This window comes from Antechinus flavipes, chromosome 5, assembly GCF_016432865.1.
Source record: "Antechinus flavipes isolate AdamAnt ecotype Samford, QLD, Australia chromosome 5, AdamAnt_v2, whole genome shotgun sequence".
Lineage (NCBI taxonomy): Eukaryota > Metazoa > Chordata > Mammalia > Dasyuromorphia > Dasyuridae > Antechinus > Antechinus flavipes.
The window spans coordinates 171,572,398-171,588,712 of NC_067402.1; the positions used below are offsets into that span (position 1 = coordinate 171,572,398).

Genomic DNA, 16,315 nt, shown 5'->3' on the forward strand with positions numbered 1-16,315 from the left:
TGTGCAAAGCATGTAGGCACTGGAGATAGAAAGATAGAAATGAGTCTCTTCCTCCAAAAAAAGATCATGTTTCCCAGAAATGTCCTTGGAGGGAGAAACAGAAAATACATTTCTATCGAAGTAAATTATAGGTTGCCTATATTTGAGGCAATTTGAGGAAAAGGTAACAAGCCTGGAAATGTGATAAAATAAGTGTGGGAAACTTCAGTTATCCAGAATCTGCCAAGAGTCCTCCTTTCAATTGAGATAATATGTGTGAAGCACTTAGCATAGTGCAGTCTAGCACATAGTAGGCAGTATTCCCTCCCCTCTTGCAAAAGCATAGCAGCCAATAAATTCTTGGCTTATCTTAGTAAATTGCATCCATCCAAGTTTAGGAAATATAAAGGGAAATTGTTATTTTGGTCTGAAGCTGACTGATAGGAAAGAACTAGTTGCTAAAAAAAAAAAAATGATAAAAAATTTCTGAGGGAAGTAAGTATTCCATATTAGAATTCGTAGCCTAATATGCACCCTGTGAAAAAAATTTCTTTTAAGTAATCTAGAGCTAGAGCAAGTAGAATTCCATGACTTAAAATTGTATAGAGGAAATCATTCTAGAAGGAATGAAAAACCCTCAAAAATGATATTTAAAAGATATAACAGAAATATATTCAATAAGGTAGAAAGGTGAAATTATCTAAAACCCATTAAGACATTATCTTAAACTGTGGCCCATGATCCCAGATAGTCTTGTAAATGAATATAGGGGTCATGAAATTATGGTGTATTATCAGTAAATGTTTAATTTATATAACTATTTTGTATCCTTATATACTTGGGATCATGTAAAAATTACTCAAACAAAAAAAAGTCATGAGTGATAAAAGTTCAAGAAGCCCTGATTTAAAGAAAACAATGCGGATGTACAGAGAATTCATTGGTCAACTTGGCTTTTTAATATGTATCTATAAAATACAGTAGCATTGTGACATTATGGGAAATTAATAAAATTTAACAAAAAATGGTACAGTATTGTAAGAATTATATTATGAGTTCTCAGAATGACCTGAAGCTGATGATAAAGGTCAGCAAAATGTGATTTTTTTTAAAAAAGTTTTATTACAAAAAGAATGAAAGAAAAAACAGATTGCTATTGAAGATGGCAAAAAATACTCAAAAATTACTTTGATTTCATTTTCTCATTCAAGAAAATTGAGTTTATATTGGTAAATATACAGCAAAAATTATTAAGAGAACTAGTTACCTTATAGAATCCTACTTTATAGAAAGAATTAACTAGTGGATGTGATTTCTTAGATACCATCAGTGATCCTTGAAAGACCCTGAAAGATAAGTAAGGTACATATAATTGGAGAAGAACAAATGTATTCTTCTTTTGAAAAAGTTGAGAGTAGAATCTACAGACTGTATGCTAATAAGCTTGACTCCCATTTTTGGTAGAAATCTAGAAAGGATTCTTTGTAGGTACTTAGGACAGGAACGACTGACCTCTACCAGGCAACAGAATTTTATAAAGAACAGGTCATGTTAGACTAAAGTCAAGTTTTGTTTTGGCTCTTCTTTTTTAGTTGAATTATTATATTTGTACATGAGTTCCTAGACATTGAGAATACATAAATAAAACATTCTTTTCCCTCAAGGAGCTTATATTCTCTCAGTGGAAACAAGATGCACTTAAGTAAATATGTGCAAAATATTTTAAAATTAAATACAAGATAGCTGTCAGCATACCACCTCAATTGAGATGATAAAAGGTCTCAAGTAGAAGGTGACACTTATTTTGAATTTTGAAGGAACTATTTTGAATTTGAAGGAATTTCCAAGAGACAGGAAAGAAAAGGGAGTGAGTTCTAGGTAAGGGAGACAACCTACCCAAAAGATCAGAGATAGATGATGGAATGTCATGTGTGAAGAACAAGAAATAGGTTGGTTTAACTAAATTGGGAAGCATGTAAAGGGGATATAAGGTAAAATTAGTCTGTAAAGAGAGCAAGAACTATTTATTTGATCCCAAAGTAATAAAGAGCTCATTTATCTCCTTGAGCAAGGGGGGGTAACATGCTCACACCTATGCTTTAGGAATATTGCTTTCTTAGCTATACTAAAAAGAGATTATTTGGAGGCCAGTTTGGAGGCAAGTATGAGAGCCATGTGAATGGAGAAAAGAAAGCATATTAAGATGTTATATAGATGGAATCAATTAAATGGATATAGGAGAATAAGAAGAAGAGTGAAAGACCATGAAGAATTGAGGATGATTCCAAAGTTACAACTCTAGGTGCCTAGGAGAATTGTAATAACCTTTACAGAAATAGGGAAATAACAAAGAAGGGCATATTTGAGGGGAAAATAATTTCATTTTTGATGGGATAATAAACTTAGACATTTAAGGAACCTTAGGCATCATTGAATATGGCTCCCTTATTTTGTTGATGGAGAATCTGAGGCTCACAGTGACTTTCATAATGTGTCTAAGGCTAAATTTGTACCCATGTCTTTGAACTCCAAGCCAAGCCCTCTCTCCATTACTTCATGTTATATTGAATGTTGAGATACCAATAGGACATTAGGTCCTTATAATTTATTTGTCAAATTGTTTGATGAAGTCTTTCATGCAGATGTTGTGAACAAGACAGAGAGGGATGGGTTAGACAATTATATAATTAAGTAGATTCAGCACCAGACTCAAAGAAGTCATTAATCATTTGATTTAAATCTAAAGGATTTTATCAGAAAGGGGAGGCAGATGTTCCTGTTATCTGTCCCTGGCCCTTCATTGTTTAACATTTTTATTAATGATTTCTATAAAAACATAAATGACTTTTTTATCAAATGTTCCAGATGAGGCACAAGGTAGAAAGGTAACTAACATCTTGGATGACAGAGCCAAAATCCAACAAAATCATGAAAGACTAAAAGGATGAAGCATATGTAAAATTAAAATTTAATAGAAATAAATGCTAAGTTTAAAAAAAAAAGTTCCTATAAAAGATGGAATAAAATGTGGATTCCAACTCAACATGAGGCAATGGTATGATATGGCAGCCAAAAAAGGCAATGTGATCTCAGACTGCCTTGAGACAGTTATAGGCTCCAGGAAAAAGGAGATGACAGTATTTCTATACTATTTCCTACTCCAATCACATTAATTTCAATTCAATTAAATATGTATTAATTAAGCTCTTGTTATCTATTTGGCAATATGCTAGGCACTGACACTAGCCAAAAGAAAGTAATTTGAATTCTGATCTGATATATAGTCCAATAAATGGGGGGAAGGAAGAGGAGAAAAGGAGGAAGAGAGCAACAACTAAGTAATTCAATAAAGTCCTTTTCCTAGGACACAGTTGAGCTGAAAGTTGAAGGAAATTAGGGAATCTAAGAGACAAAGGGAGGAGGAGAAAATGAACAAATATAAATGAGCAGGCATAGAAAATAGCCCATTCTAAAGCACAAAAGGAAAAATTGTATGTATGGGGCATCTAAGTAGCACACTAGATAGAGCACTGGACTTGGAATCAGAAAGATTTATCTTCACCTGTTCAATTTGAGCTCACAACTCTCTGTGTGAATTTGGGCAAATTATTTCATTTGTTTCGGTTTCCTCTTCTGTAAAATGAGTTAGAGAAGGAAATGGCAAACTATTCCAGTATCTTTGCCATGAAAACCAACTGAACAATAGTGATATTGAGTAGCCCAAATTAGCAGGAAACAGTGTGTGATGTGATAATAATTTACATTCAATCTACAAAAATAGATTAGAGCCAAATTTGAGAAGATTTTACATGTCAAATAGAGATATGTATTTAATTTTAGAGGCAATAAGGAGTCCCTAAAAGTTCTTGAGCAGGGGAGTAACATTGCTGTGAATTGACAGGGGAGAATATTAATGAAGACAGACCTAATTAGGAGACAGATAAAACAGATATTATAAAGGAAGAATTTACAACACTTGACAGCAAATTAAATATGGGAAAGTTGGAGGAGTGTAAATAGCTGAGAAAGGCTCCAAGACTACAAACAAGGATAACTGGAAGAATTATGATGCCCTTGGGAAGGGAAAAAAAAAAAAAACATAAAAGTTAGAGGAAAGGTGGCTTTGGAGGAAAGCTGTATTCTGTTGTATTTTATATTTTGAGTTTGAAATGCTTATGGAATATACAGGTGTAGCTAAAGTTGAGGAGAGAGACAAGTGCAATTTGTTTATTTGAGAAAGTTAGAGGATTATAACTTGAGTATTGTCATAGATGGCCTCTAGGTCCCCTTACATTTGTATGACTCTGTAAATACCTGATTCAAATTTGTTGCCATTATCTGTTATACAATTAGGCAGATATGAATCTGACTGTGATAATAGTTAATGACTGATTGGCTGACCCCAAAGAATAGAATATTTTCCCATTACCTACACATTATGGATTTTAAAAGGCAAATAGAGATGGGTAGGAACTGTCAGTGCTTTAAGATTTCAATAAACCCATCATATTGTGTGGATATTTCCTCTGTTGGTGAAGTTCATAACCCATCTGTGTTTAATACTTTCTGATTTTTGTTGATGTATACATACACAAACACAATTCATCATATAGTGATCAGCTAATTCTGTCTCTCCTCTCCTAGGTAGTTTAATATTGAGACAGAAAATTAAGTCTTTTCAGAGACACTCAAATACTTTTCAACATGGTAAAACCATCCATATCTTAAGCTTTGCTGGTAGTACATAGTTTTCTGGGATGTAAGGGTCATCTTACACAATGATGAAATATAGTAGAACAATTTTGTGAAGAAATAGTTTGCCAGAACTCAAAATTCTATTTAGCAAGAATCAAAGGATTGTTGTTCAATTAACAATTTGAAGATAGTTGAGTTTTCACTTGAAAAATAAGTCAAAGGAAAATAAGGATATATGGTTGTGGATCTGGAGACCTTCTAACATAAGGATAAAATTTGTGTTTTGCCTTAAAAGAGAGTAGTATGTCCAGTGACTTGAGTTATTAAAGATAATAAGTGTTGTAACAAGGAAAACAAGAAAAAGATGTTTTTTATTTCTACTGATAGCTCAAGTAGGTTAAAGAGACTTGCATATCAATCTACTGCAGGTTGCAGCTCTAGGAATCCAATCCTTTAAATTCCCATTCAAATGTTTATTCCACCCTCTAATTAGCAGGAAATGAGCTCAGATTCTATTGAAAAGACCATAAAATACAATTTCTAGCATGAGATCATAGATTTAGGGATAGAAAGGACCTAAAATATCATCAAAAAGCATTTATATGGTGTTTTCAGGTTTGCGAAACACTTTTACCAATGCTATATCATTTGGTTCTCCAACATTCTTAGGTGCTACTATTATTAATCCCTTTTTTACAGTGAACCTTAAATGCCTTGTTCACTGTCACACAGCCAAGAAGTTTCTAAGTCTAGAACTCGGATCTCCCTCCCTCCAGGTTCAAGCACTCTGTCCACTGTGCCATCTAGCCCAACTTCTCAATATACAGATAAAGAAATTGAGGTCCAAGCAGCTTAAGCTTCTTGTGTAAAGTTACACAGGTAGTGAATGATAAGGGTTGAGATTTGAGCCCAGGATTTCTGAAGCCCAGAGCAAAAGGAGGAGGAGAATTTAACTTTTTCACTAAGACATTGATGAAAAGGAGGAAAGTGGGAAACATGTGTGAAATAACTTAAGAGTAAAGGAAAAGATAAATGGTTTGGGCACTTAGGGGAGAATGTTGTTCAAATACATGTGACAATGGGCAAGTCACTTTACTATTCTGAGTTTTATTTTTCCTAATCTATAAAATGGGGAAAATCTTCTGTGTAGTACTTACTCATAGGGTTGTTGTGAGAATCAAATGAGATAACCTATAAATTGTGTTTAAATATTAATTTAAATGTAATTGTTATAATAAATATTAATTTAAACATAAGCATTGTTTAAATATTGGCTGTTATTAATTATTTTCAGATGCCTTTCCCAAATTCACAGTACCAATGAGATAATATATCTGATAGCCATCAATCACAATATCACAAAAGACAGTCAAAAATATATTCTTTTATTTTTTTTTCAGTTTGGGTTCAGATCCCAATTTGTCCATACTCTGATTTTGGTCATTAAAAGTCAATGGATGATTGAGGGTTTTATCCATGATCACCAGCTTGTGAAACAGCCTCTACAAAGAAACTCAGACTGCATTTAAAGGTCTCTACCCCCATAATTAAATAGCACAATCTCCACAAATGGGATGTTTGAAATATAAAATACATGGAGTCTGTATGATTGGGAAAGTGTTGAATTTCCTGAAATTCATTTTCAGTAACTGGCTTGCTCATTTCAGAGCCTCAGGGAATCTCCTGGGAGTTGCCAGTGGAAGGGATGGTGAGCACGGAACCTCATTCAGGACCAGTACTGAAGACAGAACAACCATCCCTCAGGATGAAATTCAGTATTGAGGATTTCATTTTGCACAAAATGTTGGGGAAAGGAAGTTTTGGCAAGGTATGTTACAGGATGAGGAAGTCCATCTGGGCCAATTAAAATGAACAAGGATTCTTGTCAGTGGGGCTAATCATTCTGGGGCTGAAATCTTATAGAGTTGATTAAGCACTATTTAAATAAGGAAAGATTTGTGATTGGTATAAAAATCTAGAAGTCTTTCTCTGGATACTATCCAGCTTATCAATCTCTCTCTGAAAATATGGCACCTGTACTCCTGAAGCCATAGTATATAGAATATTGGTTAAAAACAAGGAAGAACATTTCAATTTGACCAACTTTTATTAAATGTCTACTATGTTCAGTGACAGTGGATAGAGTGCCAGGTCTGGTGCTAGAAAGACTCATCTTCCTAAGGTCAAATCTGGCCTCAGGCACTTTCTAGCTGTGTGATCTGGGCAAGTCACTTAATGTTTGCTCCCATTTCCTCATCTGTAAAATAAATTGGAGAAGGAAATGGCAAACCACTCCAGTATATCTACCAAGAAACCCCCAAATGGGATCACGGAGTCAGACACACTTGAACAAAAAATGTTCAAAATACAGTGCTAAGTGCTGGAGATAAAAGATTAAAAATAATATCCCTGTCTTCAAGTTGTTGCTGCCTATCTAGGAAGAAAAATAAGGGATTTTCAGAAATAAACTTGATACAAAAAATGTGGTAGAGGCAAATTATCCCCAGAAAAATTAAAGAAGGGAACATCAAGGCACAAAGGGTATGCTTAGCAGCTGGGAAGCAGAAACTAAAATAAGAGAGAAAAGCAAAGCTAAACGTAAAGAGCATTTTGGGGGAAGGAGAGTGCCAATCAATTACTGGCACTTCTATTGTGTTTTCTACTTTTTGTATATGAAGACAGAGCAGGGCTATTGCAAAGGCAGGAGCATTTAACTCCAAGAGGTATATAGATGGGCTAGTATGATTGGACATTCCTGCCTTTTTATTCACTACCTAAGTGCTTTTCCGTCCCACATTTCAGTTATGAGGAAGGTCAGAAGATAGGTCATTGATATCAATCCAGGATGCTTATCCTAAAAGTAAAATGGCATGGGGGCTATAAACTCAAATTTCCAGGCTGCTGCTGCTCCGCTAGGACCCTCAGTTTGCCAGGAAGGAATAGTTGAAAGAAGTTAAGGATATGTAATCTTGAGAAGATTGGGATGGAGGTAGACAAGAGCTGTCATTTAAAGGGCTTATTCTTTTGGAAAAGATTCATTCCATTTGATCTCACAGAGCAGAAACCAGAAGCAGTTTTTGCAAAGTGCTGAATAAGATCTAAGATTCACAGAAGGAAGAGCTTCCAAATTATTACAATTTTCTCAAAGTGGAATGGGCTTCCTTAAGAAGTCATGGATTCCCCCTCATTGGACAACTTGAAACAAAGACTGGACCATCTTTTGTCAAGGAAGATGGAGAAGGATTCTTTTCAGATATAGGTTGGAATAGATGACTGCCAAGGTCTCCTCAACTCTTACGATAACCAAAAAGGGGACTAAAAATCTTCTGTATATAATCTTGACCAATTATCATGGGCAATTAAAATGTGTCAACCCCAACATCAAGAAGGGTAGGGAATTTTCAAGCTAAGACATTAAGCCCTAGAAAAAGTTCACTGGCACTACAGCCCACTGGCATGGGTCTTTCCCCACCTGAGAAGGATCATACTGCTTTATGCATTTGTATAATTCCTATCAATGTAATATTTAGACACCTGTTCTCCAGACTTCGGCAGAGACCACCCAAATTATAATGAGCAAACTAAAATACAAGTTAGCACCAGCACCTGCATTAAGCTGTAATCTACTCAGAATTTGGGTGTCTACACTAGAAGTTTCTCTTCTTTTCAAACTGCAACCATTTAGATGGTCCTTGCAATAATAATATTATTTACTAGAAATTCATTTGTCATTAATCTGGGCACAACAATTTTATAGCTACTCTTCGTTATCATTTGTCATCAATTAATGTGCAATTATAACATATTATCAAAAATCCTAAACACATTCTGTCAATTTCAGTTACTTAGTTTATAGCTGGTTTGGGGTGTTTATTGAAAGAAATAATTATAGCAAGAGCAGTTTTAATTGTTAATGAAATGGTTTTTCCTTTTTGTCCCCAAGCCTGCACTCTTCCAAATTTGAATAAGAAAACCATTCAGTTAAATCTACAAATTATGTCAATATATGATGCACAAATAATAGATCCAGTTTTATTCTTTGTACAAGTACCTCATTATCTCATTTAGTCATCCACTCTGGAAAGTATCTGCTAAGTGCCTACTGTTTGCAAAGTGGTTTACCTAAAGAGCAGAAAATTTGAACTCTCAGTTCAAACTTAAAGCAAGAAGAAAGATAAAGAATAGATTTCTACATTTCTCACATTATTGTAACAGAGATCCTATTAAAGGGACTTTCCTTTCCTCCTCTCAATTTTTCTCTATCTTGACTCCCTCTATCTTGTTCTCTCCCATCTTTCCCAATTTTCCTCTTCTATCCTCATCTATCCTTGTAGATTCTTCCATCTTACCATCTTCCTTTCTAATTTACCTCTCCTCTCCTTTATATTTTTACTGGAAAAAAAAACATTAATCAATAAAAATCAGCACATCTTCACCAAGAAGGGATCATGCTAGATAACTTCATTTCCTTTGTTTAAAAAAAAAGTTACTTAGTATCCGAAGGGATAAATGCTATTGGTAATCTACCTAATAATAATAATGACTAATATTTATATAGTATCCATTCTGTGCCGAGCACTATTTTTTTCCTCACAATAGGTGCTATTATTATTTCCATTTTACAGATGAAAAGACTGAGGTAGAGGTTAAGTGACTTGACCATGTTCTCTGACCTGATCGTAGCTGTCCCCTATACTTTATCATTGTTTTGGACAGTCATTCATGCAGGCAAGATAAATAGAGTTGGACTAGAAAATGTAATAAGTAAATTCAGAACTGACTAAGTGATCAGATCCAAAGAACAGAAGTAGTTTATGTCATCTTAAAAACAAGGAATCTAGTATATACTCCAGGGATCATAAGCTGTTTAATATTTCTATCTATCATGGGAATGTTGTACTCTTTTGTAGGAGAACATAAATGGCATGCTTTTCAAATTTGCTAATGTCAGGAAATGGGAAGGTAGAGCTATGATCATAATTTAAAAAGATCTTTACAGTTTAGAACAATAGGCTAATTAAACCCAATGCCATTGAATAGGAACAAATGCAATTTTACATTTGGAATTTAATAATCAGTCATTCAGTACAGAATGGGAGAAAACTGAAAAAGATCTAGGTATTTCAGTGTACTGCAAGGTAACAGCACATAAGCAAAAGGCAACCAACTTGCCCTAATTCAATCAATCAGTAAACATTTTTTGTTATTTAGTTTTGTCCACTCTTTGCAAACCCATTTGTTTTTTTTTTGTTTTTTAAGCAAAGATATTGAAGTGTTTTGCCATTTCCTTCTCTAGTTTATTTTACATATGAGGAACTGAGACAAAGGGGGTAAAATGACTTGCCTGGGTTCACACAGATTTGAATGCAGGAAAATGAGGCTTCTGACTTCAAGGACCACACTCTATCTATCTGCCCCAAACATTTATTGATCACTTTCTATGTTCCAGGCACTATGCTAAACTCTGAAGTTACAAAGAGAGACAAAAAAACAGTCCCTGACCTCAAAAAGCTTACAGTTTAATGGAGAGATAACATACAAACAAATATATACAAAGTGAACTATAGAAATATAAATAGAAAACAGAAAAATAATTAATAGAGGCTTCCTAGAGATAGTGAGATTTTTCCAGGGATGGAGGATGATTGGGAGGCCATTGTCACTGAACTGAAGCATACATATTGGGAAGTAAGATGGGAGAAGACTGGAAATGTGGGAGAGGATTAAGTAATAAGGACCAGAGGACAGAACTAGGAGCGATGGTTAGAAGTCATAGTGATGGGAGTTATACTGGTGCAAGAAAAAATTCCCTAAGAATTAGAATGGAGGAATAGTCTAGTTTGAGAGAAATCCTGGATTCTCTACCCTTTCCATCATTAGAAGTCTCAAAGCAAAAGAGATGAATGACTATTTATTGATAAGTTGTAGAAGTAATTCCTATCCATATAAATTGGATTCGATGGCTTTTGAGTTATCTTCCAACTGAGATTCTATATCCCCTTTTGCTCAAATGCCTCCCTTACTATAATTTATGATTCCTCAGGGAAATATCTACCCTTTTCATATAAGAACAGTAGACTCAAAATGATTAGGGGAGAGGGAAGAGGAAGTATTTGAAAATAGATCATAATCCTTAGGTTTTCTTTTTTCAGTGGACACATAGTGATTTTAAGGTCCCGATTAGAATGAACAGTGAATCCCCTAAACCAGTCACCAGTATTTGAATTTATCCTATTTGAAGCTATAATTATGTAAAATATGGTAACTGGTTCTAGCCCAGTAGAAATTTGCAGTGTGAATTCTAATAATGTGGCCATTTCTCAGAATATATTGTTTCAAAAAATCAGAACCTAGCGGTAACTCTCATTGATTATTCCCAAGACCTTGGGGTTTAGTATTTTCCTAATCCAAAATCTTGATCTCCAAACTTTTCACAAAATTCTGCAGGGAAACAGGAGGTATGAATGAGAAACCTTTATGTGGTATATTTACCATAGTCATCCAACTTTTCAACACCCTTGATGCTGCTTCTCTTATAAAGGGATAACTAATCGCTTGAAACTAGCAAGATAACTTATCCACCAGTGCCAATATATGGGCACTTTAACTATTCAATCACCTCAATTACCTAAGATTGAGGTTCTCCCTAGTCCCTAGTCTGAGCACTGACATTAGTTTAAATTGTGGGGAGGGGAAACAGATGATAATAGAGAAACTTAAATACAGCTAGGTCCTAACTAGTAAGAGTGATTCATCTCCTGAAATGGCCCATTATTCTGATTTGCACTGCATATTTCCATTGGGCTCAACCATTACCAGGCTTTACATAATTATGCTTTAAATAGTGCCAATGTGAAAAGGAAATTTTATATTTGTACTTAGTTGGGATCTAACTTTTTGTATTCTGTATTACCATCACAGAAAAAAAAATGTGTATTTGTGATAGAAATGGGGACCTTCTCAAAAAGTGTATGTTGTATTTATTCTTACCTACCTTTCATCCTTCAGCCTAGTGGAAATAGAGAACTCAGTAGTTGCCGCATTTTTTAGGCCCAGGGAATATTATATCTCATGCCATAGTATTTTTAAAACTGTAATAAAACTTGAAATGAGAACCAAAAGTTAAATTTTAGAGCATTTTTTCATAAAAGAAACTTCAACAAAGGTTTTATAGTATTGAAATGTTAAGGAATACCCTAAGCCCGTAGAAGCAAATCTCTATTCCGGCTCAAGAGTAAAATCTTAACCCTTAGTCCTTAGAAGAGTTTTGTGGACTTTCTTTCCTTTTTTTATTGACAAATGTAAATCAATCACTTATTTCTTTCCAAGGTATTCCTGGCAGAATTCAAGAAAACAAACCAGTTCTTTGCAGTAAAAGCTTTGAAGAAAGATGTTGTTTTGATGGATGATGATGTGGAATGCACTATGGTGGAAAAGCGAGTCCTTTCACTGGCCTGGGAACATCCATTTCTAACTCATGTATACTGCACATTCCAAACTGAGGTACAGAATGACACGTTTATTTAGATCATTCGTCCCTAAAAGCATAGTGGTTGTAAGCTGTCCAGAACTGGGGTACCAAATTCAGCCATACTGTGAGAACCTCATCTCTAGTTCCACTGACTTCAAGTGTCAATCCAGAGATTAATTGAATTGCATCTATTTCTTCAACTGTAAAAATGAGGATAATAAGAGTACTTATCTCCCAGGATTACTAAGAATATTAAATAAGATAATATTTGTAAAGTACTTAGTTCAATACCTAGCATGTAATAGGCACTGAATAAATCCCTGTTTCCTTCCTTATCAATAACCAATTAATGGTATTTAGGCAAGGTGCTATGGTGGTATTTCTCACACTATGACAAATAGTCAAAGGATGCATGTGAGAGGAGAAGGGTACATGGAGAAGGCCTTCCCAGCACCACTTAGGTCAAAATACTTGTGTAATCAAATATTCCAAAAGGAAAATCCTGGGAGCCAGGATGGGGCTTAGTAAATATATAATAATGTGTTAAGGGGACCAGAAAGTAGAAACACCTGCATTTCCATTCCTCTTTCACCTATATGGACTCTAAAATGTTTATTTTTGAATAAAATTTCCTCTCCTAAATCATTTGTTTAAGTTGGGCCAGAGTGAAATAGACTAGCCAATATGGAGATTCAAACTCTTTTAGAGGATGAATATTAAAAACATCTGAGAGGGCTACATTTGCCCAAAAATCATGAATATAGATATAAATTCACCAAAAAAATTCCTGAACTAGGAGTTCTTAACTATTTTTGTATCATTTAAACCCTTTGGATCCTTTTGGTGAAATCAGTGGACTCATTAGAATAATATAATTATCCATTCCATATTACAACTTTCCCCATCACAGTTTCAATATAATGCAGATTGGCATGAGAAATTAAATGGGAATTTTGGAGAAATTTTGCATAAGCTGCCTATGAACAAAGAGTCTGTAAACAAAAACTTGACACAAATTTTATAATATGGCACAGTAAACACTCCATAAAAGAAAAAATTCAGACTTTTTTGTAATAAAGAGAAGGCCAAAAAAATTCATACCAGTTTTTCAGGTCACAGGAGCACTGCATCCATAACCCCAACAATGTGGAAGGGACATCTGTTCTTAAATACATAAAAGTCTGTAGAATTGAAAGGAAACTATATTAAAATATAATTTTTTTCTCCATCCAAATCTGCAGATTCCTGGGTGGCAAGGGATACAAATAGTAATCTATGGACTCTAGGTTAAGTTGATTTAGAGTTTTAGAATTTTAAAATTAGAAAGGATTTAGAATTCATCTCATTTTACAGAGGGCCTAAGCTACAGTAATGACAGAGTTAAATTGAAAACCCAGGTCTTCTGAGTTTTGCTCATTGGTCTGAGAGGCAGCATGGTATAATGTATGGAGTGCTGGCTGTACAACCAGGAAGATAAGGAAAAAACAATCCTGTTTCACACACTTAATAGCAGCTGGGTAGTATGATAGATACAGTGTTGAAGCTGGAATTATGAAGACCTCTTTAGGTTTAAATGCTGCTTCACACACTTGTTTGCTTTGTGACACTGGGTTACTTAATCCCCCTAAATCTCAGCTTCTTCATCTGTAAAAAGTAGATGCAAATACCATCTACTTAACAGGGTTGTCGTGAGAATGAAATATTTCGAAAGCACTTTACAAATTTAAAAATGCTATATAAACTCTAGATATTATTTTTTGCTGTTGTCAGGAAGTCAACATGGGTATTTTTTCCTCGCAAATTCAAAGAAAACACGTTTCAAATTCTTGTACCACTTTATCCTCTTCACTGATTCCATTCTCTTAAAATGTTGTGTTTCCCAAAGTTTTCTTCTGGACCATCAATTTCTTTTTTCTATTTATACTTTCTCCCTATTAAAAATTCATTCCAAGCATCAGCCATCATCTCAGTGCAGGTGCCTCTTCATTTCTGACTGCAAACTCAACTAATCAGTCAGCAGACATCTAAATATTGAGGGTACAAAAACAAAATCAATTTTTGACCTCAAGGCGTTCACATTTGGATGAGAAAGATACATGTAGAGTAAATGGAAGGCACTTTCCTGGGGAAACCATAAAAAGTCTCTTGCAGATGATGAGATTTGACCTGATTCTTGAAGGAATTCAAAGGGACTAAGAGGCAAAAGTGAGGCAGGAGAACAGAGGAGGGATGGATGGATAGCTGAATGCAAAGCAGAGAGAGAATAATTAATCAAGGCCATTTGAACTGCAGGTAGGCCAGTGTGGCTGTGGGTTATAGTGTAAGGAAAGGAATGAAATATAAAAAACTTAGAAAGATACAGAAGAGGCCAGATTATGAAGAACTTTAAATGCCAGAATTTATATTTGACCTACTAGGTGAGAGAGTTCAGTAAGCTTGAGCAAGGAGGAGTAGGGAGAAGGAGAAGATGGAGTGATTAGGTCAACATTTTTAAAATACTCTGCAGTTTTTTTACATGAAGGTTAAAAATTGTTTTTACTTGTGTTTTCTTTTACATGAAGATTAAAAATTGTTTTTACTTGTGTTTTCTTTCACAATGTGACTAATATTTAAGTTTTTGGCATGACTTCACATGTATAATTTATATCAAATTGCTTGCCTTCTCAAGGCAAGGAGGGGAGAGAAGAAAGGATAGAATTTGAAATTCAAAAAAAATTTGAACAAATGTTAAAATTTGTTTTTATCTGGAACTGGGAAAAAATTTTAAAAGGAAAGGGAAAAGGAAAAAGAAAACCACCCTGGCAGTTGGATGGGAGTGTCAAAGAGACCAACTAGGAACCAATTGTACTAGTCGCTAGGTGATAGAGGACTGCCTTCTTTGTCTTTGAAATTAATTTTATTGATTTCTTCTGAGTTCCATATCAAGGAGAATTTTTAAGTATTTTTTTCTTAGTGGTATAATTACCATTTTCTTAAAGATGTTCCATTTGTTATTCCAAAACTTATTTTAATATTTTAATCTTGTTTTAATACTTTGTCCTTGTTAGACACAATTTTCTAATCCTAGAGCATTAGGAAAATTTAGATTCCAAATCTGGACATTCAACCAAAATCAACTCATTCTGTTGATTTCCATAGTGAAATTTTCCACTGTAAAATCATTCATAAAACTGTACCATCTGACAGTGGGCATGCTAGACACATTCCACACAATTAAAAATGTTCTTTCCACATAAGTCATAATGTTGTTGTTCAATCATATCCAACTCTTCATGACCCCATTTGGGATTTTCATTGCAGAGATACTGGAGTAGTTTGCTATATCCTTCTCCAACTTATTTTACAGATGAGGAAACTGAGGCAAACAGGGTTAAATGACTTGGAAAGGGTCACAAAATTGTGTCTGAGGCCAAATTTGAACTCAGCCCTCCTGATTCCATGCTTAGCGCTCTCTCCACTGTGCCATCTAGCTGCCCAAGTAATAATTTTCAAAGTCACTTTGCTTTCAAAGGTCAGGTTCCCATCCATTCTTCTTGTACTAGCAATAGCAGAATCAGTAAATCCTAAAACATTTTTTACTTAAGTCAAAACAAATGACAAAACAAAAAAAATGGCATATTGTTTTCTACTTTTGAGATCTTGTATATTTACTTCAATGCCCCCCAAAAAATAGTGTTTCTTTTATTCGAATTTATTATTATCAACTATCAGAAACAAAATAATCAAGATAATAAAATTATCAACCTCTTTTTCACTTTCTGTCAGCAAATTTTCCTTAAGAGCAGAGTTAAATTTTATTTTCTGGGATGAATGAAGTTGGTTAGGTCAACTTGGAAATTTTGCAAATAATTATCAGTTCCATAAAATCATTAGCTAATTTCCCTAATAATGGGAAGCAGTCATTCATTCAACCCCAGTAATGTTACCCTATTTACTTAATATTTGACTAGTTATGTTGACATGGTTTTCATTACTTTCTAATTTTCCATGTTTTCTTTTTTTTCATGTTCCTATTAAAAAGACATTTACTTACTCTCATGAGAAAATTGGACTTTCTATCTAGTTTTCTGTCTATTTCAGAGCAGCTGGACCATCTATCCACCAATAATTTTTTTTTATTTTTTTCATTTTAACTTAATAACTAATCAATGTGAAATGAAATTCAAAACA

The 16,315-nt window shown here is 34.3% G+C and overlaps 1 protein-coding gene across 4 annotated transcripts in view; it reads left to right on the forward strand.

Annotated features, from left to right (window-relative positions):
* The window catches only part of PRKCQ (protein kinase C theta), a 188,903-nt gene that overhangs the window by 103,418 nt on the left and 69,170 nt on the right, over positions 1-16,315 (forward strand). For all 4 annotated transcript variants that reach the window (XM_051961551.1, XM_051961550.1, XM_051961553.1 and 1 more), the window contains exons 11-12: positions 6,342-6,502; positions 12,004-12,177. In XM_051961551.1, coding sequence (XP_051817511.1) covers positions 6,342-6,502; positions 12,004-12,177 — 335 coding nt within the window. The remainder of the gene's footprint in view (positions 1-6,341; positions 6,503-12,003; positions 12,178-16,315) is intronic.